The following is a 24,765-nucleotide window of genomic DNA, read 5'->3' on the forward strand; positions in this document are numbered from 1 at the left end:
ACATTGTTCTGTCCTTTCTAAGGACTCACGGGTGGAAGGTGAACCTAGAAAAGAGTTCACTTATTCCACAGACAAGGGTTCCTTTTCTGGGAACTCTAATAGACTTTTTATCCATGAAAATCTTTTTGACGGAAGTCAGAAAGTTAAAGATTCTGAATACATGCCGAACCTTCAGTCCAATCTTCGGCCGTCAATGACTCAGTGCATGGAGGCAATTGGATTGATGGTGGCAGCAATGGAAATTTGTCTCCTCAAATAGATCTGGATCAGGAGACAAGGGACTCTCTTCTATGGTGGTTGTCGCCGGATCATCTGTCCCAAGGGACGTGCTTCCGCAGTCCCTCATGGGTGATAGTGACAACGGATGCCAGCCTAATAGGGTGGGGCGCAGTCTGGAATTCCATGAAGGCTCAGGGTGTGTGGACTCGGTCGGAGTCTCTACTTCCCATTAATATTCTAGAGTTGAGAGCAATATTCAATGCGCTTCAGGCTTGGCCTCAGTTGGCTTCGGCCAGATTCATCCGTTTTCAGTCGGACAACATCACGACTGGCTTACATCAATCATCAGGGAGGAACAAGGGGTTCCTTAGCGATGTCAGAAGTATCCAAGATAATTCGGTGGACGGAGGCTCACTCTTGTTATCTGGCAGCAATCTACATCCCAGGAGTGGACAACTGGGAAGCGGCTTTTTTGAGCAGACAGACGTTTCATCCGGGGGAATGGGAACTTCATCCGGAGGTCTTTGCCTCCCTGATTCTCAGATGGGGCAGACTGGAGCTGGATCTTATGGCATCTTGTCAGAATGCCAAGCTCCCGAGATACGGATCCAGGTCCAGGGATCCTCAGGCCAAACTGATAGATGCCTTGGTCGTTCAACCTAGCTTATGTGTTTCCACCGTTTGCTCTCCTTCCCCGGGTGACTGCTCGGATCAAACAGGAGAGGGCTTCAGTGATTCTCATCGCTCCTGCGTGGCCTCGCAGGGCTTGGTATTCAGATCTGGTGGTCATGTCCTCTCTGCCACCGTGGAAGCTTCCATTGAGGCAGGACCTTCTCATTCAGGGACCCTTCCATAATCCGAATCTAATTTCTCTGCAGCTGACTGCTTGGAGATTGAACGCTTGATTTTATCTAAGTGAGGGTTCTCTGATTTCGGTCATTGATACTTTGATCCAGGCACATAAGCCTGTTACTAGAAAGATTTATATAAGATATGGCGTAAATATCTTTATTGGTGCGAATCCAAGGGCTACTCATGGAGTAAGATTAGGATTCCTAGGATTTTGTCATTTCTCCAAGAAGGATTGGAGAAAGGGTTATCAGCAAGTTCCTTAAAGGGACAGATTTCTGCTTTATTTATTTTGCTACACAAACGTCTGGCAGATATTCCGGATGTTCCATCTTTTTGTCAGGCTCTGACTAGGATCAGGCCTGTGTTTAGACCTATTGCTCCTCCTTGGAGTTTGAATTTTAGTTCTTAAGGTTCTTCAAGGGGTTCCGTTTGAACCTATGCATTCCATAGAAATTAAGTTATCTTGGAAAGTTTTATTTTCGGTGGCTATTTCTTCTGTTCGCAGAGTTTCTGAGCTTTCGGCTCTACAATGTGATTCTCCTTACCTTATTTTTCATTCCGATAAGGTAGTGTTACATACCAAACCTGGTTTTCTTCCTAAGGTTGTTTCCAACAAAAATATTAATCAGGAAATTATTGTTCCTTCATTGTGTCCCAATCCTTCCAAGAAGAACCGTCTGTTACATATCTTGGACATGGTACGTGCCCTGAAGTTTTACTTGCAGGCGACTAAAGAATTTTGTCAATCATCTTCATTATTTGTTGTTTTTTCTGGAAATCATAGGGGTCAGAAAGCTACGGCTCCTTCCCTTTCTTTTTGGCTGAAGAGTATCATCCGTTTTGCATATGAGACTGCTGGACAGCAGTCTCCTGAAAGAATTACGGCTCATTCTACTAGGGCTGTGGCTTCCTCTTGGGCATTTAAAAATGATGCTTCTGTTGAACAGATTTGCAAGGCTGCAACTTGGTTGTGTCTCCACACTTTTTTCACATTTTACAAATTTGACACTTTTGCCTCGTCCAAGGCTGTTTTTGGGAGAAAGGTTCTTCAAGCAGTGGTGCCTTCCGTTTTAGGTTCCTGTCTTGTCCCTCCCTTTCATCCGTGTCCTATAGCTTTGGTATTGTATCCCATAAGTAAGGATGAAATCCGTGGACTCGTCGTATCTTGTAAAAGAAAAGGAAATTTATGCTTACCTGAAAAATTTATTTATTTTACGATATGAGTCGTCCATGGCCCACCCTGACATTTTCTAAGATAGGTCTTTATTTTTGTTCAACTTCAGTCACCTCTGCACCTTGGCTTTTCCTTTCTCTTCCTAACTTCGGTCGAATGACTGGATTGGGAGGGAAGGGAGGAGCTATATATACAGCTCTGCTGTGGTGCTCTTTGCCTCCTCCTGCTGACCAGGAGGCGATATCCCATAATTAAGGATGAAATCCGTGGACTCGACATATCGTAAAATAAATAAATTTATCAGGTAAGCATAAATTTCCTTTTTTTTTTTTTTTTTTTTTTTTTTTTTTACATATTTTTTTCTTCCAAAAAAGATAAATATACCGGGCTTATGTTATATAGATATATAAATTATTCATCTATATACCACATTTGTTGCAAATGTTTTAAAATAATTTCCCACCACTTGCCTTATTTTGAGGTACCAATTTGGACTTGTTTTTAGAGTGGACAAGGCAAACCACTGTCATTTTGTTAGCAAAAATAATCATGGTTTTGCATTTTCTTATATGATCAAATTTGCTGCATTCCATTTAGGGACATATATATATAACTTTGTTATGCTTGTGAAATGTGTATTTCCAGTTCTCACAATGGAAAACTCACTTTTAGACTTAAAGGGACAGTGTACTATAAAATTGTTTTTCTCTTAATGTGTTACCAATTACTTTTTTTTTACCAACTGCAGAGTATAATATGTATGAGATTTGCTTTTTTAAGGCTTATTTGTGTATATGAAGTAGCTGATTTTGTGTTTTGAAGCCACAACCTAATAAAATGGGTTGAGCTTGTTGGTATAATCAGATCTCATTACTTTATCACAGTGTGTACATATACCTGCTTCTTTATCTTATATCTGTCCATAAACCAATCACCAATACTGGGAGAGAACAATGGAAAATTAACATTTTATTACCTTATCTCTTCTATAACCCACTGGAAGTGTAATTTCTTCTGCTGGCTGTGTTAACACAGCTTGGCTTTGAGGCCACAAACTTTCAGGATGGGTTGGGATACCACAGGCTAAATCAACTATTTCAAATGCCAATATAAGGGTAATGAAAATAGTTGTAAACAATTTAATACACTCCAGCAGGTAAAGTGGAACTTTGGGAACAAATTAAAGGGGAGAACATTTTTGAGTAAACTGTCCCTTTAAATAACAAAACAAAGAGGGCAAAATAAATATAGGTATATTTGGAAAGTTTTTTTTGTTTGTTGTTTTTTTTACTACGCATAATTAAACATATTACATTCTTAAAGAGTTAGTTAAAGGGGCATCAAATAGATTATACAGTTTAAAAAAGCAAAACATTTTACAATTTACTTTTTATCTAAATTGCTTTGTTCTCTTGATATCCTTTGTTGAAAAGCATACCTAGGTTGGCTTAAGAGCTGGGAACTAGCTGATTGGTGGCTGCACATACAGTATATCCCTCTAGTGATTGGCTTAGTGATATGTTCAGCTAGCTCCTAGTAATGCATTGCTGCTTCTTCAATAAAGGATACCAATAGCATGAAGCAAATTTGATAACAAAAGTAAATTGGAAAGATGTTTACAAATGTGTGCCCTATCTGAATTGTAAGATAAAAATGTAGGGTTTTTATGTCCCTTTAAGTATATTAATATGTTGGTAACCTTGTGCATGAAAAGGACTATTCTGAGTATATCCTACTTACCTATGTTTCCTGCTCCACTGAATTTCACGGTACCATACATTTTTTTTCTTTTTTATGCAGGACCTGGATCAAACTATAGTAACGCCATACAGTGCCAATCCTCCTGTCACTATAGATGTGTCTATGGCAGACATGTCATCTGGCCTTCTGGCACATAATCAGCTGACCACAATAGACCAGTCAGAACTGAGTTCCCAGCTAGGGCTTAGTCTTGGTGGAGGAACAATATTGCCTCCAGTTCAGTCACCTGAGGATCATCTGTCCCCTACTCCATCACCAACCAGTTCTCTGCATGATGAGGACATGGAAGACTTCAGAAGGGTGAGAAAAAATACCAAAGATATTTAGACCTGTCTAGTAATAAAAACAGACAGTATGTCTCTATAAATAAGCTTTAAATGATCAGTACTTTTTCCAAAATATATGGCATAGGTGTTGCGCACACACACACACACACACACACACACACACACACACACACACACACACACACACACACACACACACACACACACATATATATATACACATACACACATACACACATACACACACATACACATACACATACATACACACACACCTACCTAAATAGTATCAAGCTCTTCTGCAATTGTTGATGGGATAATGTATAGGAGTGTAAGGGCATCACAGCCAAAAGCTTCACTTTAATATACAGCCATGCAATGCATCTACAGCATTCTGTTATACTGCTGATAAATATACTTGTTTAGTTTCATAAAGCTTATAACGCCTGGGACCATGGGGGCAGATAACTAAGACCCAGTGGGTGCACTTGGGACTGTAGGTTGGACAATCTTAGTGTTAAACTTTGAAACTCTATTCTCTCTGTCTGCTGGGAGCAATATATTTTAAATTCTGACGTTTTCGTTTTGTCCCTTTTTTTTTTGTTTGTTTTTTGCCTGCAGATAACTGCTCCTAAGACCATTGTTGTTGAGCAAACTAAAAAGCAGAAGACCCCCAAGAAAAAAAAGAAAAAGGACCCTAATGAGCCGCAGAAACCATTGTCTGCATATGCACTCTTTTTCCGTGACACACAGGCTGCAATTAAGGGGCAGAATCCAAATGCCACTTTTGGTGAAGTGTCAAAAATCGTTGCCTCCATGTGGGACAGTCTGGGAGAGGAGCAGAAACAGGTAAAACTATGGACAGGGTTTGCAAGTTGTTCAAGATTAGGAACATTTTCAAGTAGTTATGCTGAATAACATAATTTATGTAACTTACCTGATAAATTCATTTCTTTCATATTAACAAGAGTCCATGAGCTAGTGACGTATGGGATATACATTCCTACCAGGAGGGGCAAAGTTTCCCAAACCTTAAAATGCCTATAAATACACCCCTCACCACACCCACAAATCAGTTTAACGAATAGCCAAGAAGTGGGGTGATAAGAAAAAAAGTGCGAAGCATACAAAATAAGGAATTGGAATAATTGTGCTTTATACAAAAAAATCATAACCACCACAAAAAAGGGTGGGCCTCATGGACTCTTGTTAATATGAAAGAAATGAATTTATCAGGTAAGTTCTTACATAAATTATGTTTTCTTTCATGTAATTAACAAGAGTCCATGAGCTAGTGACGTATGGGATAATGACTACCCAAGATGTGGATCTTTCCACACAAGAGTCACTAGAGAGGGAGGGATAAAATAAAGACAGCCAATTCCTGCTGAAAATAATCCACACCCAAAATAAAGTTTAACAAAAAACATAAGCAGAAGATTCAAACTGAAACCGCTGCCTGAAGAACTTTTCTACCAAAAACTGCTTCAGAAGAAGAAAATACATCAAAATGGTAGAATTTAGTAAAAGTATGCAAAGAGGACCAAGTTGCTGCTTTGCAGATCTGGTCAACCGAAGCTTCATTCCTAAACGCCCAGGAAGTAGATACTGACCTAGTAGAATGAGCTGTAATTCTTTGAGGCGGAATTTTACCCGACTCAACATAGGCAAGATGAATTAAAGATTTCAACCAAGATGCCAAAGAAATGGCAGAAGCTTTCTGGCCTTTCCTAGAACCGGAAAAGATAACAAATAGACTAGAAGTCTTACGGAAAGATTTCGTAGCTTCAACATAATATTTCAAAGCTCTAACAACATCCAAAGAATGCAATGATTTCTCCTTAGAATTCTTAGGATTAGGACATAATGAAGGAACCACAATTTCTCTACTAATGTTGTTGGAATTCACAACTTTAGGTAAAAAATTCAAAAGAAGTTCGCAACACCGCCTTATCCTGATGAAAAATCAGAAAAGGAGACTCACACGAAAGAGCAGATAATTCAGAAACTCTTCTAGCAGAAGAGATGGCCAAAAGGAACAAAACTTTCCAAGAAAGTAATTTAATGTCCAATGAATGCATAGGTTCAAACGGAGGAGCTTGAAGAGCTCCCAGAACCAAATTCAAACTCCAAGGAGGAGAAATTGACTTAATGACAGGTTTTATACGAACCAAAGCTTGTACAAAACAATGAATATCAGGAAGAATAGCAATCTTTCTGTGAAAAAGAACAGAAAGAGCGGAGATTTGTCCTTTCAAAGAACTTGCGGACAAACCCTTATCTAAACCATCCTGAAGAAACTGTAAAATTCTCGGTATTCTAAAAGAATGCCAAGAAAAATGATGAGAAAGACACCAAGAAATATAAGTCTTCCAGACTCTATAATATATCTCTCGAGATACAGATTTACGAGCCTGTAACATAGTATTAATCACGGAGTCAGAGAAACCTCTATGACCAAGAATCAAGCGTTCAATCTCCATACCTTTAAATTTAAGGATTTCAGATCCGGATGGAAAAAAGGACCTTGTGACAGAAGGTCTGGTCTTAACGGAAGAGTCCATGGCTGGCAAGATGCCATCCGGACAAGATCCGCATACCAAAACCTGTGAGGCCATGCCGGAGCTATTAGCAGAACAAACGAGCATTCCCTCAGAATCTTGGAGATTACTCTTGGAAGAAGAACTAGAGGCGGAAAGATATAGGCAGGATGATACTTCCAAGGAAGTGATAATGCATCCACTGCCTCCGCCTGAGGATCCCGGGATCTGGACAGATACCTGGGAAGTTTCTTGTTTAGATGAGAGGCCATCAGATCTATCTCTGGGAGCCCCCACAATTGAACAATCTGAAGAAATACCTCTGGGTGAAGAGACCATTCGCCCGGATGCAACGTTTGGCGACTGAGATAATCCGCTTCCCAATTGTCTACACCTGGGATATGAACCGCAGAGATTAGACAGGAGCTGGATTCCGCCCAAACCAAAATTCGAGATACTTCTTTCATAGCCAGAGGACTGTGAGTCCCTCCTTGATGATTGATGTATGCCACAGTTGTGACATTGTCTGTCTGAAAACAAATGAACGATTCTCTCTTCAGAAGAGGCCAAAACTGAAGAGCTCTGAAAACTGCACGGAGTTCCAAGATATTGATCGGTAATCTCACCTCCTGAGATTCCCAAACTCCTTGTGCCGTCAGAGATCCCCACACAGCTCCCCAACCTGTGAGACTTGCATCTGTTGAAATTACAGTCCAGGTCGGAAGAACAAAAGAAGCCCCCTGAATTAAACGATGGTGATCTGTCCACCACGTTAGAGAGTGCCGAACAATCGGTTTTAAAGATATTAATTGATATATCTTCGTGTAATCCCTGCACCATTGGTTCAGCATACAGAGCTGAAGAGGTCGCATGTGAAAACGAGCAAAGGGGATCGCGTCCGATGCAGCAGTCATAAGACCTAGAATTTCCATGCATAAGGCTACCGAAGGGAATGATTGAGACTGAAGGTTTCGACAGGCTGTAATCAATTTTAGACGTCTCTTGTCTGTTAAAGACAAAGTCATGGACACTGAATCTATCTGGAAACCCAGAAAGGTTACCCTTGTTTGAGGAATCAAAGAACTTTTTGGTAAATTGATCCTCCAACCATGATCTTGAAGAAACAACACAAGTCGATTCGTATGAGACTCTGCTAAATGTAAAGACGGAGCAAGTACCAAGATATCGTCCAAATAAGGAAATACCACAATACCCTGTTCTCTGATTACAGACAGAAGGGCACCGAGAATCTTTGTGAAAATTCTTGGAGCTGTAGCAAGGCCAAACGGTAGAGCCACAAATTGGTAATGCTTGTCTAGAAAAGAGAATCTCAGGAACTGATAATGATCTGGATGAATCGGAATATGCAGATATGCATCCTGTAAATCTATTGTGGACATATAATTCCCTTGCTGAACAAAAGGCAATATAGTCCTTACAGTTACCATCTTGAACGTTGGTATCCTTACATAACGATTCAATAATTTTAGATCCAGAACTGGTCTGAAGGAATTCTCCTTCTTTGGTACAATGAAGAGATTTGAATAAAACCCCATCCCCTGTTCCGGAACTGGAACTGGCATAATTACTCCAGCCAACTCTAGATCTGAAACACAATTCAGAAATGCTTGAGCTTTCACTGGATTTACTGGGACATGGGAAAGAAAAAATCTCTTTGCAGGAGGTCTCATCTTGAAACCAATTCTGTACCCTTCTGAAACAATGTTCTGAATCCAAAGATTGTGAACAGAATTGATCCAAATTTCTTTGAAAAAACGTAACCTGCCCCCTACCAGCTGAACTGGAATGAGGGCCGTACCTTCATGTGAACTTAGAAGCAGGCTTTGCCTTTCTAGCAGGCTTGGATTTATTCCAGACTGGAGATGGTTTCCAAACTGAAACTGCTCCTGAGGACGAAGGATCAGGCTTTTGTTCTTTGTTGAAACGAAAGGAACGAAAACGATTGTTAGCCCTGTTTTTACCTTTAGACTTTTTATCCTGTGGTAAAAAAGTTCCTTTCCCACCAGTAACAGTTGAAATAATAGAATCCAACTGAGAACCAAATAATTTGTTTCCCTGGAAAGAAATGGAAAGTAGAGTTGATTTAGAAGCCATATCAGCATTCCAAGTCTTAAGCCATAAAGCTCTTCTGGCTAAGATAGCCAGAGACATAAATCTAACATCAACTCTAATAATATCAAAAATGGCATCACAGATGAAATTATTAGCATGCTGGAGAAGAATAATAATATCATGAGAATCACGATTTGTTACTTGTTGCGCTAGAGTTTCCAACCAAAAAGTTGAAGCTGCAGCAACATCAGCCAATGATATAGCAGGTCTAAGAAGATTACCTGAACATAGATAAGCTTTTCTTAGAAAAGATTCAATTTTTCTATCTAAAGGATCCTTAAACGAGGTACCATCTGACGTAGGAATGGTAGTACGTTTAGCAAGGGTAGAAATAGCCCCATCAACTTTAGGGATTTTGTCCCAAAATTCTAACCTGTCAGGCGGAACAGGATATAATTGCTTAAAACGTTTAGAAGGAGTAAATGAATTACCCAATTTATCCCATTCCTTAGCAATTACTGCAGAAATAGCATTAGGAACAGGAAAGACTTCTGGAATAACCGCAGGAGCTTTAAAAACCTTATCCAAACGTATAGAATTAGTATCAAGAGGACTAGAATCCTCTATTTCTAAAGCAATTAGTACTTCTTTAAGTAAAGAGCGAATAAATTCCATCTTAAATAAATATGAAGATTTATCAGCATCAATCTCTGAGACAGAATCCTCTGAACCAGAAGAGTCCAAAGAATCAGAATGATGGTGTTCATTTAAAAATTCATCTGTAGAGAGAGAAGATTTAAAAGACTTTTTACGTTTACTAGAAGGAGAAATAACAGACAAAGCCTTCTTTATGGATTCAGAAACAAAATCTCTTATGTTATCAGGAACATTCTGCACCTTAGATGTTGAGGGAACTGCAACAGGCAATGGTACATCACTAAAGGAAATATTATCTGCTTTAACAAGTTTGTCATGACAATTATTACAAACAACAGCTGGAGGAATAGCTACCAAAAGTTTACAGCAGATACACTTAGCTTTGGTAGATCCAGCAGGCAGTGGTTTTCCTGAAGTATCTTCTGGCTCAGATGCAACGTGAGACATCTTGCAATATGTAAGAGAAAAAACAACATATAAAGCAAAATAGATCAAATTCCTTATAAGACAGTTTCAGGAATGGGAAAAAAATGCCAAACATCAAGCTTCTAGCAACCAGAAGCAAATGAAAAATGAGACTGAAATAATGTGGAGACAAAAGCGACGCCCATATTTTTTGGCGCCAAATAAGACGCCCACATTATTTGGCGCCTAAATGCTTTTGGCGCCAAAAATGACGCCACATCCGGAACGCCGATATTTTTGGCGCAAAATAACGTCAAAAATGACGCAACTTCCGGCGACACGTATGACGCCGGAAACGGAAAAGAATTTTTGCGCCAAAAAAGTCCGCGCCAAGAATGACGCAATAAAATGAAGCATTTTCAGCCCCCGCGAGCCTAACAGCCCACAGGGAAAAAAGTCAAATTTTTGAGGTAAGAAAAAATATGATAATTTAAAGCATAATCCCAAATATGAAACTGACTGTCTGGAAATAAGGAAAGTTGAACATTCTGAGTCAAGGCAAATAAATGTTTGAATACATATATTTAGAACTTTATAAATAAAGTGCCCAACCATAGCTTAGAGTGTCACAGAAAATAAGACTTACTTACCCCAGGACACTCATCTACATGTTTGTAGAAAGCCAAACCAGTACTGAAACGAGAATCAGTAGAGGAAATGGTAAATATAAGAGTATATCGTCGATCTGAAAAGGGAGGTAAGAGATGAATCTCTACGACCGATAACAGAGAAACCTTATGAAATAGACCCCGTAGAAGGAGATCACTGCATTCAATAGGCAATACTCTCCTCACATCCCTCTGACATTCACTGCACGCTGAGAGGAAAACCGGGCTCCAACTTGCTGCGGAGCGCATATCAACGTAGAATCTAGCACAAACTTACTTCACCACCTCCCTTGGAGGCAAAGTTTGTAAAAACTGATTTGTGGGTGTGGTGAGGGGTGTATTTATAGGCATTTTAAGGTTTGGGAAACTTTGCCCCTCCTGGTAGGAATGTATATCCCATACGTCACTAGCTCATGGACTCTTGTTAATTACATGAAAGAAATTGGTGGTATAAGGTGAAGAGATTCAGCTGATTCTCTCATACTTTGCTGTCACTTGTTTGTTTTGATAAGCCTTTTGTTTATAGCAGGTCTTGCATTAAGTTGATGTCTTTATATTCCTACCCATAGGTTTATAAGAGGAAAACTGAAGCTGCTAAAAAAGATTATCTGAAGGCATTGGCACTTTACAAAGCTAACCAACTGTCTCAGGTAAATTCATACAAACGAAAACATCTTCAATTGGAAGTTTTTGATGTTTTAAGTACATGTTTGTTCTAATAAAACTGCTGTCTTTTTTCATACGTTTAACATAATTGCCTAGTTTTCAATTATTAATCAAAATCCCAGTATGTAAAACATAGAATTATTTAGGCTATGGGTCTAAAAAGCTAACCTTTTACTTTTCACGTCAATGACATTTGATCTATTTTAATATTTTATCATATGATGTCAGTGTTATGCATTCATTGTGCTACCACTTTCCCACAGGTTGTTGTAGATGCATCAGATTTGGATCCTCCTCCAGCCACTCCAAAAGTCCTTCCTGAATCACCTGTTCATTCCCCTACTGTGGTTACAGCTCCAAGCATCCCCCAGCGTGTATCACCTCCACCAGATCCCATACCACCACCTCAGACAGCTCCTCCTCTTCAGCCAAGCATTACTAAAATAATAATTTCCAAACAGATGCTTCAGGCAGGGCAAATCCCTACATCCATAGCTATGTCTCAGGGCATGGTGACGGTCATCCCAGCAACTATGGTGACGTCACGAGGAATCCCTCTCCACCAGCTTCAGCCAAGTCCACAGGCCCAAAGGGTGACACGTTCTGTACTACAGGCCATGCAACTTCCCCCTCGCCTCCAGCCGCCTCCTCTGCAGCAAATGCAGCAGCCTCCACGGCTCCAGCAAATGCCTTCTGCACAGCAGCCATCTATTACAATTTTGCAGGCTCCTCCTCCTTTGCAGCCCATGCAAAAAGTGAGACTTAGTCTGCATCAGCCTCCTCCACTGCAAATAAATTTTATTCCTCCTCCTCTGCAGCCCCAGCCCCAAGCTGTGCAAGTCCAGTCACAGAGTGTTCCTATTATCAGTGTGTCACCATCTCCTGAGATCCCCACCTCACCACCTGAACAGCTGGAGCTCTTGACAGAAGTAGTTCAAGAGGTAAGTGCTAAACATATTGGCTATATTTTATGAAATGATGACTATAGGCTTGTGATGAAAAAAAATCACACATGGTTTGCTCCATATTTAAATTGGTGAAGTGGTTTACATTTATCTGTTTAGAACCCACTTGTGCCTGTTCCACATATGTTTTTCATTATAAATTAGTCTGTACCCTTTATTATGTCCCTTCTTAAAATATTATAGTTCCTTTTATGATTCAAAGCTACCATGTTTAAAGGGGCATGAAACCCCAAATTTTTATTTCAGAGCATACAATTTTAAACAAATCTTCAGTTTATTTCTGTTAAAGGGATAGTGAACCCAAATTTTCTTTTATGATTCAGATAGAGCATGCTACTTTCTAATTCACTCCTATTATTTTTCTCTTCGTTCTCTTGGTATCTTTATTTAAAAAATCAGGAATGTAAGCTTACGGGCCTGCCCATCTTTGGTTCAGCACCTGGGTAGCGCTTGCTAATTGCTGGCTACTGATTGATGACTTTACTGTCCCTTTAAATAAGAGTTTATACTATAGCTTAATTTAGGTGTCCCAGAGAATATTTATTCATTGTAGCAAGTGAAAAGAAAGACAGCAGCACCTCTGTAAATATGGCAAAACGATTGCCCTTTATAAGGGTGACATTCCCAAAAACAGCAGCGATTTTGGGAGTGTTACCCTAATAAAGGGCAATCGTTTTGCCATATTTACAGAGGTGCTGTGGTTTTTCTTTTCACTTGGATTTTGGAACAGGTTACCAGAGACCCTATTTGCACCGCGGGCACTCTGGTGAACTTTTCATATTCATGTTAGCATTCAGAAATTTGGTTTACCGTTACGCAAAAGCTTTTTTACAATTCCAACTTGGATCTCCTGCACCATCTTTGGGATCCGAAGATGTCAACATGGTAAAAGGAAGTTCTGCATTTTCCACAAGTTTTTACATGAATGACCTGAAACCTTTTAAAAGTAGAATGAAGCTGGCATACCAAAAGTAAGACTGATTAGACAACTTCATAAGATAACCACATGACCTCCCATCCTGTATAAGTAGTTCCCCCTTTTAACCTGCTTGAGTTCAGTTTCTATTAAAGGATTACTTTCTGTTATAATTTTTAAGCTAAACAACTAACATATTAAAGTTAATAAACATTAATTAAAACCTACTGACCTATATTTTCTCCAAAACGAAGTTTCATAACGTTCTAAAAGTTATATCTTTTATTCGCCGATGATGTCACGTTATCCTGCCCACTATTTTCAGCACTGCGTGTTCAAAATGCTTAAACCAATAACTTTGTGTTTAAAGCGCCATTTTGAAACCTAGGTATTGTAAGCGGATTGGTACAGAGCAAAGGACACCCACAGAGTGGGTTTGGAAAACAATTAAATTTGCAGACAATATTTCTGATAAACGGTAGAGATATGTTAATGAAATGCTATTGATAAAAAGTGTATTTGGGGTAGTTAGTTAGTAACAGGCATAGAAAATATTTACTTACAGTGGCCCTTTAATATGGAGTTAGAATGGGCTGCAGCTTTGCTTTAACTTGAGTTTTTTTTCCCCTCTACACAGAAACATTTTCATCCCTTTTTAGTACTGTAAACCTGATACCACAATGGCCCAGCCCTTTTGTCTACCCTTCAGTAGTGTTCAACCTTGTAGGATAGCAGGCATGGATATGTAATATGTGATCCAGATTTCTAATTATTCTGTGGATGTTGGAACCAATCAATATTTTGCCATCATTAAGTCAATTTAAGGCCCAGCTCCACTTCCAATTTGTTTCAGTGTATATTGGGGGTATCTCGGTCAAATTTCTGCCTCAACGTACAACAAAGGCCATTAATTAATTATGCTTTGAATTTATTTCCCTGAATGCTTTAAATATATTTGCTTGCCATGACATTTTGTGACATTTTTGTCTGTACAAATCTTTCCTACATAGAAAATACTTTTCCTTTACTTGAGCAGACCTGCCATCACATCTGACTCTGCTTTACTGCTTTAGGGAGCATAGAGAGAATTCTCCAGCATCAATAGCAGTAACTGTTCCTCTGTTTTGCATATTCAGTAATTATTTTCCTCTTTACAGCACATATTGCATTTACCTTTGGTAGCCCAGGGTTTTCTGACTGTAGCCATTCATCTGACTCACAGGGTTGAAAACCTTCGGTCAGTTGAGGAATTATTTTAAGTGACATTACTCTTTTCAGCTGCTTGCTTGAGTGCCATGCCTCTTTATGGCTAAGAATAAATAGGGTATTAGGCCTTAATTTAGAAGATGAAGAAAAAAAATTCTTACGTGAATGTTTGTTGTTAAATATTACACTTTGCATAACTCTAGTTACAATGTTTGCTATATTTCCTTTATCTTCTATCGATATGAATTTCTGTTGGTTGAAAAATGTATTTCTTTTGCAAGATGTACCGAGTCCACGGTTTCATCCTTACTTGTGGGATATTATCCTTCCCAACAGGAAGTGGCAAAGAGAGCACCCACAGCAGAGCTGTCTATATAGCTCCCCCCTTAACTCCACCCCCAGTCATTCTCTTTGCCGGCTCTAAGCAGGAAGGGTAAAGTGAAAGAGGTGATAAACTGTTAGTTTTTATTTTTCTTCAAGCAAGAGTTTATTTTTAAATGGTACCGGTGTTGTACTATTTACTCTCAGGCAGCAGATGGATGAAGACTGCTGCCTGGAGGATGATGATCTTAGCATTTGTAACTAAGGTCCACTACTGTTCCCACAGAAGCTGAGGAGTACAGGAAAACTTCAGTTTGAGGAACGGTTTCATGCTATGCAGCAATGAGGTATGTTCCGTCATATATTTTCTGGAGAGACTGTGATATTTCAGAAAGCCTGACATTATACCCAGGAGGCTAAGGGTAAGCAGTAATCCTAGAGCTAAAAAGAAGGGCATTACTTAGCTTGCTTATGGGGCCAATTACATATATGGTTGACACTGAATGTAAAATGTTTGTGTGCAAACGTTTTTTGGATGGGAGTGCTTTAACGTTTTTTGTGGGCAATAAACGTTTTGGGCAACTTTATTGGGACACACATGGCTTATTTTTAGGGTCTTGGAACCCACATGGCTAGTTATAACCGCTCTGGTGCGTTTCTTTAAGGCTCAGGGAACATCGAGTGAGATGGGCTGGGCCTATTTTCGCGCCTCAGATGCGCAGTTAGTTTAATCAGCGAGCTAACCCCTGAGGGCCCTGGTGTGTGTTTTGGGCCAAGTCGAAGCTTTTACCCCACGTTTTCGATCCCTGAGGGCAGGTAGGGACACAGCAGGGCTGTGGCAAGGTGCTGAGTTTTTTTTTTCCGGATCTGGGCCTATTTTCGATCCGGTTTGGACATTAAGGGGTTAATTGTTAAAAATTTTTGTGGTGCAATCTTAACTACATATAGTGGGTCTGCATACAAAATTTTGAAAAATTTGGTGCATGTTTAGGCTGTTTTGCAGAACGTGTATACTTTTTTTTTCTCTTAAAGGCACAGTACCGTTTTTTAAGATTATTTTTTTTTTCACTAAATAGTGTTTTCATGCTTGTTTATAGTCATTACTAGCCTGTTCAACATGTCTGACATTGTGGAAAGTCAATGTTCAATATGTTTAGAAGCCATTGTGGAACCTTCACTTAGACTGTGTCCCTCATGCATCAATAAATTTTAAAGAACATATTTTAGCTAATAAAAGTATGTCGCAGGATGATTCTCAGTCAGAAGGGAATCAGGTTATGCCATCTAATTCTCCCCAAGTGTCACAACCGTTAGCACCCGCACAACGACGCCAAGTACTTCTAGTGCGTCTAATTCTTTCACCCTGCAAGATATGGCCGCAGTTATGAATACTACCCTCACAGAGGTTTTATCTAAGCTGCCTGGGCTGGGTTGCAGGGGAAGCGCAGTAGGTGTGGTGTGAGAACAAATGCTGAGCCCTCTGACGCTTTATTAGCCATATCCGATGTACCCTCACAATGATCTGAATTGGGGGTGAGGGATTTACTGTCTGACGGAGAGATTTCTGATTCAGGAAAGATGTTCCCTCAGATATGACGGCTAATAAATTTGAACTAGAACACCTCCGCTTATTGCTCAGGGAGGTTTTAGCGACTCTGGATGATTGTGACCCTATTGTAGTTCCAGAGAAATGGTGTAAAATGGACAGATTTCTAGAGGTTCCTTCCTACACTGATGTTTTTCCGGGCCCTAGAGGATTTCGGACATTGTTACTAAGGAGTGGGATAGACCAGGTATTCCGTTCTCTCCCCCTCCTACTTTTAAGAAAATGTTTCCCATATCAGACACCATGCGGGACTCGTGGCAGACGGTCCCTAAGGTGGAGGGAGCTATTTCTACCCTGGCTAAGCGTACAACTATACCTATTGAGGACAGTTGTGCTTTCAATGATCCTATGGATAAAAAATTAGAGGGTCTCCTAAAGAATATATTTGTTCATCAGGGTTTTCTTATCCAACCTATAGCGTGCATTGTTCCTGTAACTACTGCAGCTGTTTTTTGATTTGAGGCTCTGGAGGAGGCTCTTCAGGTTGAGACCCCATTAGATGATATCCTGGATAGAATTAGGGCTCTCAAGCTAGCTAATTCTTTCATTACAGATGCCGCTTTTCAACTAGCTAAATTAGCGGCAAAGAATTCAGGTTTTGCCATTTTAGCGTGTAGAGCGTTATGGCTTAAGTCCTGGTCTGTTGATATGTCATCAAAATCTAAGCTTTTAGCCATCCCTTTCAAGGGTAAGACCCTATTCGGGCCTGAACTGAAAGAGATCATTTCAGATATCTCTGGAGGGAAGGGTCATGCCCTCCCTCAGGATAAGTCAAATGAGGACCACACAAAATAATTTTCGTTCCTTTTGGAACTTCAAAGGTGGTCCCTCTTCCTCTTCCCCTGCTGCAAGCCAAGAGGGGAACTTTGCTCACTCCAAGCCAGTCTGGAAACCTAACCAGGCTTGGAACAAAGGTAAACAGGCCAAGAAGCCTGCTGCTGCCACCAAGACAGCATGAAGGGGTAGCCCCCGATCCGGGAGCAGATCTAGTAGGGGGCAGACTTTCTTTCTTTGCTCAGGCTTGGGCAAGAGACGTTCAGGACTCCTGGGCTGTAGAAATCGTAACCCAGGGGTATCTTCTATATTTCAAAGATTCCCCCCAAGGGGGAGATTCCATCTTTCACAATTGTCTTAAACCAGACAAAAAGAGAGGCGTTCTTACGCGGTGTAGAAGATCTATTTACCATGAGAGTGATCTGCCCAGTTCCAAAAACAGAACAGGGGCAGGGGTTCTACTCCAATCTGTTTGTGGTTCCCAAGAAAGAGGGAACCTTCAGACCAATCCTAGATCTCAAGATCCTAAGCCAATTCCTCAGAGTCCCATCCTTCAAGATGGAGACCATTCAGACTATTTTACTGATGATCCAGGAGGGTCAATATATGACCACCGTGGACTTTAAGGATGCGTATCTACACATTCCTATCCACAAAGATCATCACCAATTCCTCAGGTTTGCCTTTCTGGACAAGCATTACCAGTTTGTGGCTCTTCCCTTCGGTTTGGCCACGGCTCCCAGAATTTTCACAAAGGTGCTAGGGTCCCTTCTGGCGGTCCTAAGGCCGCGGGGCATAGCAGTGGCGCCTTATCTAGACGACATTCTAATTCAAGTGTCGACTTTCCAACTAGCCAAGTCTCACACAGACTTAGTGTTGTCCTTTCTAAGATCTCATGGGTGGAAGGTGAATGTAAAAAAGAGTTCTCTTTCCCCTCTCACAAGAGTTTCATTCCTAGGGACTCTGATAGACTCGGTGGACATGAAAATATTTCTGACGGAGGTCAGGAAATCAAAGATTCTAGCCACCTGCCGAGCTCTTCAATCCATTCCACGGCCGTCAGTGGCTCAGTGTATGGAGGTAATCGGTCTAATGGTAGCGGCAATGAACATAGTTCCGTTTGCTCGCTTACATCTCAGACCACTGCAACTATTCTTAAAGGGGTTAAGAAGGCTTTAAAAGGGGAAGAGGTAACCATTTTTTAAAGGACAGGGTAGTTTTGTTTTAATGGGGCATGTAATAGGGAAGTTGATTGTTTGTTTGTTTTAAAGGGATTTGGGTGTATATAGTCTTAAGGGGATATTTAAAATTACTGTCTGGCAGTGGTATTAAGGGGATTCAAATTCATATTTGTGTGACTGGTATCAAGAGGTTACAACTAAAGACTACCTCTGCCTACCCATTTAAAACTATTTCCCTTACCTTTTTAAAAATATTTCCCCCTGCCTCTTTAAGAACAACTGTCCTTTAAGACTATGTTCCCCTCTATTGGTGTCCTTTAAAACTACCTTTCCCATGCCCCTTTAAGTAAACCTGACTCTTTTAAAAGATTCTATCTAGATGGTACTTATCTCTACAAAGATTACATAGTAAATTCCCTACACAGAATCCGATAAGTGTTGGAGGAGAAATGTTTGCATATTTGGTAGTCTTGGCCGGCTATCCAATCTTTTATATAGATAAATTTAGCAATACAGTCCCAATGACTTTAGATGTTGATATCCCTTTTAGGACCTATTGTTTTACTTTTTTTAATTTTTTTTATTGAGGTTTACTGATTACAGCTGAACAGGCACATTACAGAGCATTACACAAATATGCCAAACGCATACATAAGTGCTGTTGTGAAATTCAGCCTGCTTACCAAGCAATACAACAAGAATATAAAATGCTCCAGTTATCAATGAACATATTGAATAGTTAGTCTGCATCCAAGCCTTCAAAATGTAACAATGGGCCACACTTGGACCCATTCAAATGTCAAAAAGAAACTCAAATCAAAAGAAGGCAAATTATATTTGAGGCAATTTGAGGTCTTAACAAAAGGGTTATATAGTTAAGAATAAAAGGAACAAATAAATAGTAACTCCCTTTATGAAAACTGGTAAGTACACTAGGGCTAGGACAATTTAAAATAAAAGGTATAGGTATATAGAAAAAAAGGAGAAGAATTAATATGAGCAGCATTTAATAGTAAGATTGAACACTGGAAACCGCTTTTCGGTTATAAAGTAAGTATTATAATGTTAGAACAGGGAATATTCTGGAGTTAAAATACATGGAGAGTTAGGGCTGCTATAAATCTTCCAAAGAAGATAGACTGCAGGTCATCATAGCCTTAGATGTGACTTCAAGTAGCTGCTCTTTCATATTCTTAGGTATGCTTTACAAGTGTGGTATCAAACTAAAATTAAATGCATTTGCAAATGAGAACAATTATCTAAATAAGATAAAACTAAGTCCTATGCAGTATGTTATAGCTTGAAACTTAGGCTAACCATTGGATTCTGTCTGGCAAATTGTGAGAAAGTATGATAGAATACCAAGTATATAACTTATAACGTTAACATGGGAAACCACTTTAGCTTACAATGCTCAAAGTGGATAATAAAAAAAAAAAAAAAAAGTAGATCTATCAAATCATGTGCCATTTCCTACCCATCAACTTACTGAAACTAAGGGCCATCTTCATTGTCCTGAGGGCATGGCCTCAGCTTTGTTCCGCTCGCTTTATCAGTCAGTCGGACATTCTTTCTTCTGTAACCTCATCAACCATCGGGGGGAACAAGCAGTTTCCTAGCTATGAGAGAGGTTCTCGCATCCTTTAGTGGGCAGAGTCTCATCTCCACCATTCTCGGGGAGTGGTCTCCCCATAGGGAGATGTTCTTGGAAGATAGATCTTAGGGCTTCTTGTCTCAATGCCAATGTGCCCAAATAGAGGTTGAGAGCAAGGGTCCCTCTAGGTCGGCAGTTGACATTGTGGTTAGCTTTGCCGACTGTGTTCTGTGTTCAAGTCCATCGGTGTATTTTTCAGGGTACTTGACCATCATCTTTATGAGGTCTTGATGGTCGGGTTAGCGGTTCCGTGGAATTTCTAACTTTTTTTCTGTTTCCTCCACTTGTTCTCTTTCTACGGATGATCACCCGCATCAAACAGGAGAGGACCTTTGTGATCCTAGTTGCTCCAGCGGAGCCTCGCCGGTTTTGGTTTGCGAACATTGTGAAGATCTCTGCAGAGATCTCCAGAGAGGTCTGTTTCTCTTCCAAGAATCTCGAGTCTCTGCGGCTTGCAAGACATGGCGGCAGTTATGAATCATACCCTTACAGAGGTATTATCTAAACTTCCAGGATTGCAAGGAAAGCGAGACAGCTCTGGGACTAGAATAAATACAGAGCTCTCTGACGCTTTAGTAGCTATGTCTGATACACCCTCACATTATACTGAAGCTGAAGCAGGGGAGCTTCAATCTGTGGGTGAATTTTCTGATTCAGGGAAGATACTTCAACCTGATTCTGATATGACTACATTTAAATTTAAGCTTGAACACCTCCGCGTATTGCTCAGGGAGGTTTTAGCAACTCTGGACGACTGACACTATTGTAGTCCCAGAGAAATTATGTAGATTGGATTAATACTATGCAGTACCTACTTACACTGATGTTTTTCCAATCCCTAAAAGGTTTTCTGAAATTATTACTAAGGAATGGGATAGACCAGGTGTACCGTTCTCTCCCCCTCCTGTTTTTAAAAAGATGTTTCCTATAGACGCCGCTACATGGGACTTATGGCAGACGGTCCCTAAGGTGGAGGGAGCAGTTTCTACTCTAGCTAAGCGTACCACTATCCCTGTCGAAGACAGTTGTGCTTTTCTAGATCCAATGGATAAAAAAATTAGAGGGTTACCTTAAGAAAATTTTTATTCAACAAGTTTTTATTCTCCAGCCTCTTGCATGCATTGCCCCAGTCACTGCTGCTGCGGCTTTCTGGTTTGAGTCCCTAGAGGAGGCTCTACAGGTTGAAACCCCGTTGGAAGATATTATTGACAAGCTTAGGGCCCTTAAGCTAGCCAATTCATTTGTTTCTGATGCCGTTGTTCATTTAACCAAGCTAACGGCTAAAAATTCAGGTTTTGCTATTCAGGCGCGCAGGGTGCTATGGCTTAAATCCTGGTCAGCTGACGTGACTTCAAAGTCTAAATTTCTCAACATTCCCTTCAAAGGACAGACCCTATTCGGGCCTGGACTGAAGGAGATCATTTCTGACATCACTGGAGGAAAAGGTCACGCCCTTCCTCAAGACAGGTCCAACAAATTAAGGACCAAACAGTCTAGTTTTCGGCCCTTTCGAAACTTCAAGAGTGGCGCAGCTTCAACTTCCTCTAACACAAAACAAGAGGGAACTTTTGCCCAGTCTAAGCCGGTCTGGAGACCTAACCAGGCTTGGAACAAGGGGAAACAGGCCAAAAAGCCTGCTGCTGCCTCTAAGACAGCATGAAGGAGCAGCCCCCGATCCGGAAACGGATCTAGTAGGGGGCAGACTCTCTCTCTCGCCCAGGCTTGGGCAAGAGATGTCAAGGATCCCTGGGCATTGGAAATTGTGTCCAAGGGTTATCTTCTGGAATTCAAAACCTCTCCCCCAAAAGGGAGATTTCATCTCTCACTTTTATCTGCAAACCAGATAAAAATAGAGGCATTCTTACATTGTGTTCAAGACCTTCTAATTATGGGAGTGATCCACCCAGTTCCGCAGGAGGAGCAGGGTCAGGGCTTCTATTCGAATCTGTTTGTAGTTCCCAAGAAAGAGGGAACATTCAGACCAATCTTAGATCTCAAAATCTTAAACAAATTTCTCAGAGTTCCATCCTTCAAGATGGAGACTATTCGAACCATCCTTCCTATGATCCAGGAGGGTCACTATATGACTACCGTAGACCTAAAGGATGCTTATCTTCACATCCCGATTCACAAAAATCATCATTGTTTTCTCAGGTTTGCCTTTCTAGACTGGCACTAACAGTTTGTGGATCTAGGGTCCCTTCTAGCGGTCCTAAGGCCGCGGGGTATAGCAGTAGCCCCTTACTTAGACGACATTCTGATACAGGCGTCGACTTTTCAAGTTGCCAGGTCCCACACGGACATTGTTCTGGCATTTCTGAGGTCCCATGGGTGGAAGGTGAACGAAGAAAAGAGCTCTCTATCACCTCTAATAAAAGTTTCATTCCTAGGGACTCAGGTAAATCTTAATTTCTACCAAATCTATCAAACAAAGGCCAGATTGTCAAAACTTCTAGACTCTTGCCGTGTTCTTTATTCCACTTCTCGTCCTTCAGTGGCTCAGTGTATGGAAGTAATCGGTTTAATGGTAGCGGCAATGGACATAGTACCGTTTGCCCGCCTACATCTCAGACCGCTGCAACTTTGCATGCTCAGTCAGTGGAATGGGGATTACACAGATTTGTCCCCTCTACTAAATTTGGATCAAGAAACCAGGGATTCTCTTCTCTGGTGGCTATCTCAGGTCCATCTGTCCAAGGGGATGAGCTTCCGCAGGCCAGACTGGACTATAGTAATGACAGATGCCAGCCTTCTGGGCTGGGGTGCAGTCTGGAACTCCCTGAAGGCTCAGGGCTCGTGGACTCAGGAGGAGACACTCCTTCCGATAAACATTCTGGAACTAAGAGCGATATTTAATGCTCTTCAGGCTTGGCCTCAGCTTGCTACGGTCAGGTTCATCAGATTTCAGTTGGACAATATCACGACTGTAGCCTACATCAACCATCAAGGGGGAACAAGGAGTTCCCTTGCAATGTTGGAGGTTTCAAAAATAATTCTATGGGGGTTCACTCTTGCCATCTATCAGCTATCCATATCCCAGGAGTAGAGAACTGGGAGGCGGACTTTCTAAGTCGGCAGACTTTTCATCCGGGGGAGTGGGAACTCCATCCGGAAGTGTTTGCACAGTTGATTCAACGTTGGGGCAAACCAGAATTGGATCTCATGGCGTCTCGTCAGAACGCCAAGCTTCCACCGTTTCCTCTGCTCCCTCGTCTGATTGCCAAGATCAAGCAGGAGAGAGCTTTGGTGATTTTGATAGCACCTGCGTGGCCACGCAGGACTTGGTATGCAGATCTGGTGGACATGTCATCCCTTCCACCATGGACTCTACCGCTGAGACAGGACCTTCTACTTCAGGGTCCTTTCAACCATCCAAATCTAATTTCTCTGCGTCTGACTGCTTGGAGATTGAACGCTTGATTTTATCAAAACGCGGTTTCTCCGAGTCAGTCATTGATACCTTAATTCAGGCTCGAAAGCCTGTCACCAGGAAAATCTATCATAAGATATGGTGTAAATATCTTCATTGGTGTGAATCCAAGGGTTACTCATGGAGTAAAGTCAGGATTCCCAGGATATTATCTTTTCTCCAAGAGGGATTGGAGAAGGGATTGTCGGCTAGTTGCTTAAAGGGACAGATTTCTGCTCTGTCCTTTTGCACAAGCGTCTGGCGGATGTTCCAGACGTTCAGGCGTTTTGTCAGGCTTCAGTTAGAATCAAGCCTGTGTTTAAACCTGTTGCTCCGCCATGGAGTTTAAATTTAGTTCTTAAGGTTCTTCAAGGGGTTCCGTTTGAACCTCTTCATTCCATAGATATCAAGCTTTTATCTTGGAAAGTTCTGTTTTTGGTGGCTATTTCTTCGGCTCGAAGAGTTTCAAAATTATCTGCCTTACAGTGTGATTCTCCTTATCTGATCTTCCATGCAGATAAGGTAGTTTTGCGTACCAAACCTGGGTTTCTTCCTAAGGTGGTATCTAATAAGAATATCAATCAGGAGATTGTTGTTCCGTCACTGTGTCCTAATCCTTCTTCAAAGAAGGAACGTCTATTACATAATCTTGACGTGGTTCGTGCTTTTAAAGTTTTATTTACAAGCTACTAAGGATTTTCGTCAAACATCTGCATTGTTTGTTGTTTACTCTGGACAGAGAAGAGGCCAAAAGGCTTCAGCAACTTCTCTTTCCTTTTGGTTAAGAAGTATAATCCGCTTATCTTATGAGACTGCTGGCCAGCAGCCTCCTGTAAGAATTACAGCTCATTCCACTAGAGCAGTGGTTTCCACATGGTCTTCGCTCCATACTTTTTTAAAATTCTACAAATTTGATACTTTTGCTTCTACGGAGGCTATTTTTGGGAGAAAGGTCTTGCAGGCAGTGGTGCCTTCCATTTAAGCACCTGCCTTGGCCCTCCCTTCATTCGTGTCCTAAAGCTTTGGTATTGGTATCCCACAAGTAATGGATGATCCGTGGACTGGATACACCTTACAAGAGAAAACGAAATTTATGCTTACCTGATAAATTTATTTCTCTTGTGGTGTATCCAGTCCACGGCCCGCCCTGTCATTTTAAGGCAGGTGTTTTTTAAATTTTTAAACTACAGTCACCACTGCACCCTATAGTTTCTCCTTTCTCTTGCTTGTCTTCGGTCAAATGACTGGGAGGTGGCAGTCAGGGGAGGAGCTATATAGACAGCTCTGCTGTGGGTGATCCTCTTGCAGCTTCCTGTTGGGAAAGTAGAATATCCCACAAGTAATGGATGATCCGTGGACTGGATACACCACAAGAGAAATAAATTTATCAGGTAAGCATAAATTTCGTTTTTTGAAACATTAATCTTATTT

The 24,765-nt window shown here is 40.9% G+C and overlaps 1 protein-coding gene across 2 annotated transcripts in view; it reads left to right on the top strand.

Moving 5' to 3' along the window:
* The window catches only part of TOX4 (TOX high mobility group box family member 4), a 119,347-nt gene that overhangs the window by 30,102 nt on the left and 64,480 nt on the right, over nucleotides 1-24,765 (top strand). For both annotated transcript variants that reach the window (XM_053702282.1, XM_053702281.1), the window contains exons 4-7: nucleotides 4,046-4,306; nucleotides 4,915-5,142; nucleotides 11,206-11,286; nucleotides 11,566-12,243. In XM_053702282.1, the coding sequence (XP_053558257.1) occupies nucleotides 4,046-4,306; nucleotides 4,915-5,142; nucleotides 11,206-11,286; nucleotides 11,566-12,243 (1,248 nt within the window). The remainder of the gene's footprint in view (nucleotides 1-4,045; nucleotides 4,307-4,914; nucleotides 5,143-11,205; nucleotides 11,287-11,565; nucleotides 12,244-24,765) is intronic.

The sequence above is a fragment of the Bombina bombina genome, chromosome 2 (genome assembly GCF_027579735.1).
Source record: "Bombina bombina isolate aBomBom1 chromosome 2, aBomBom1.pri, whole genome shotgun sequence".
Taxonomy (NCBI): domain Eukaryota; kingdom Metazoa; phylum Chordata; class Amphibia; order Anura; family Bombinatoridae; genus Bombina; species Bombina bombina.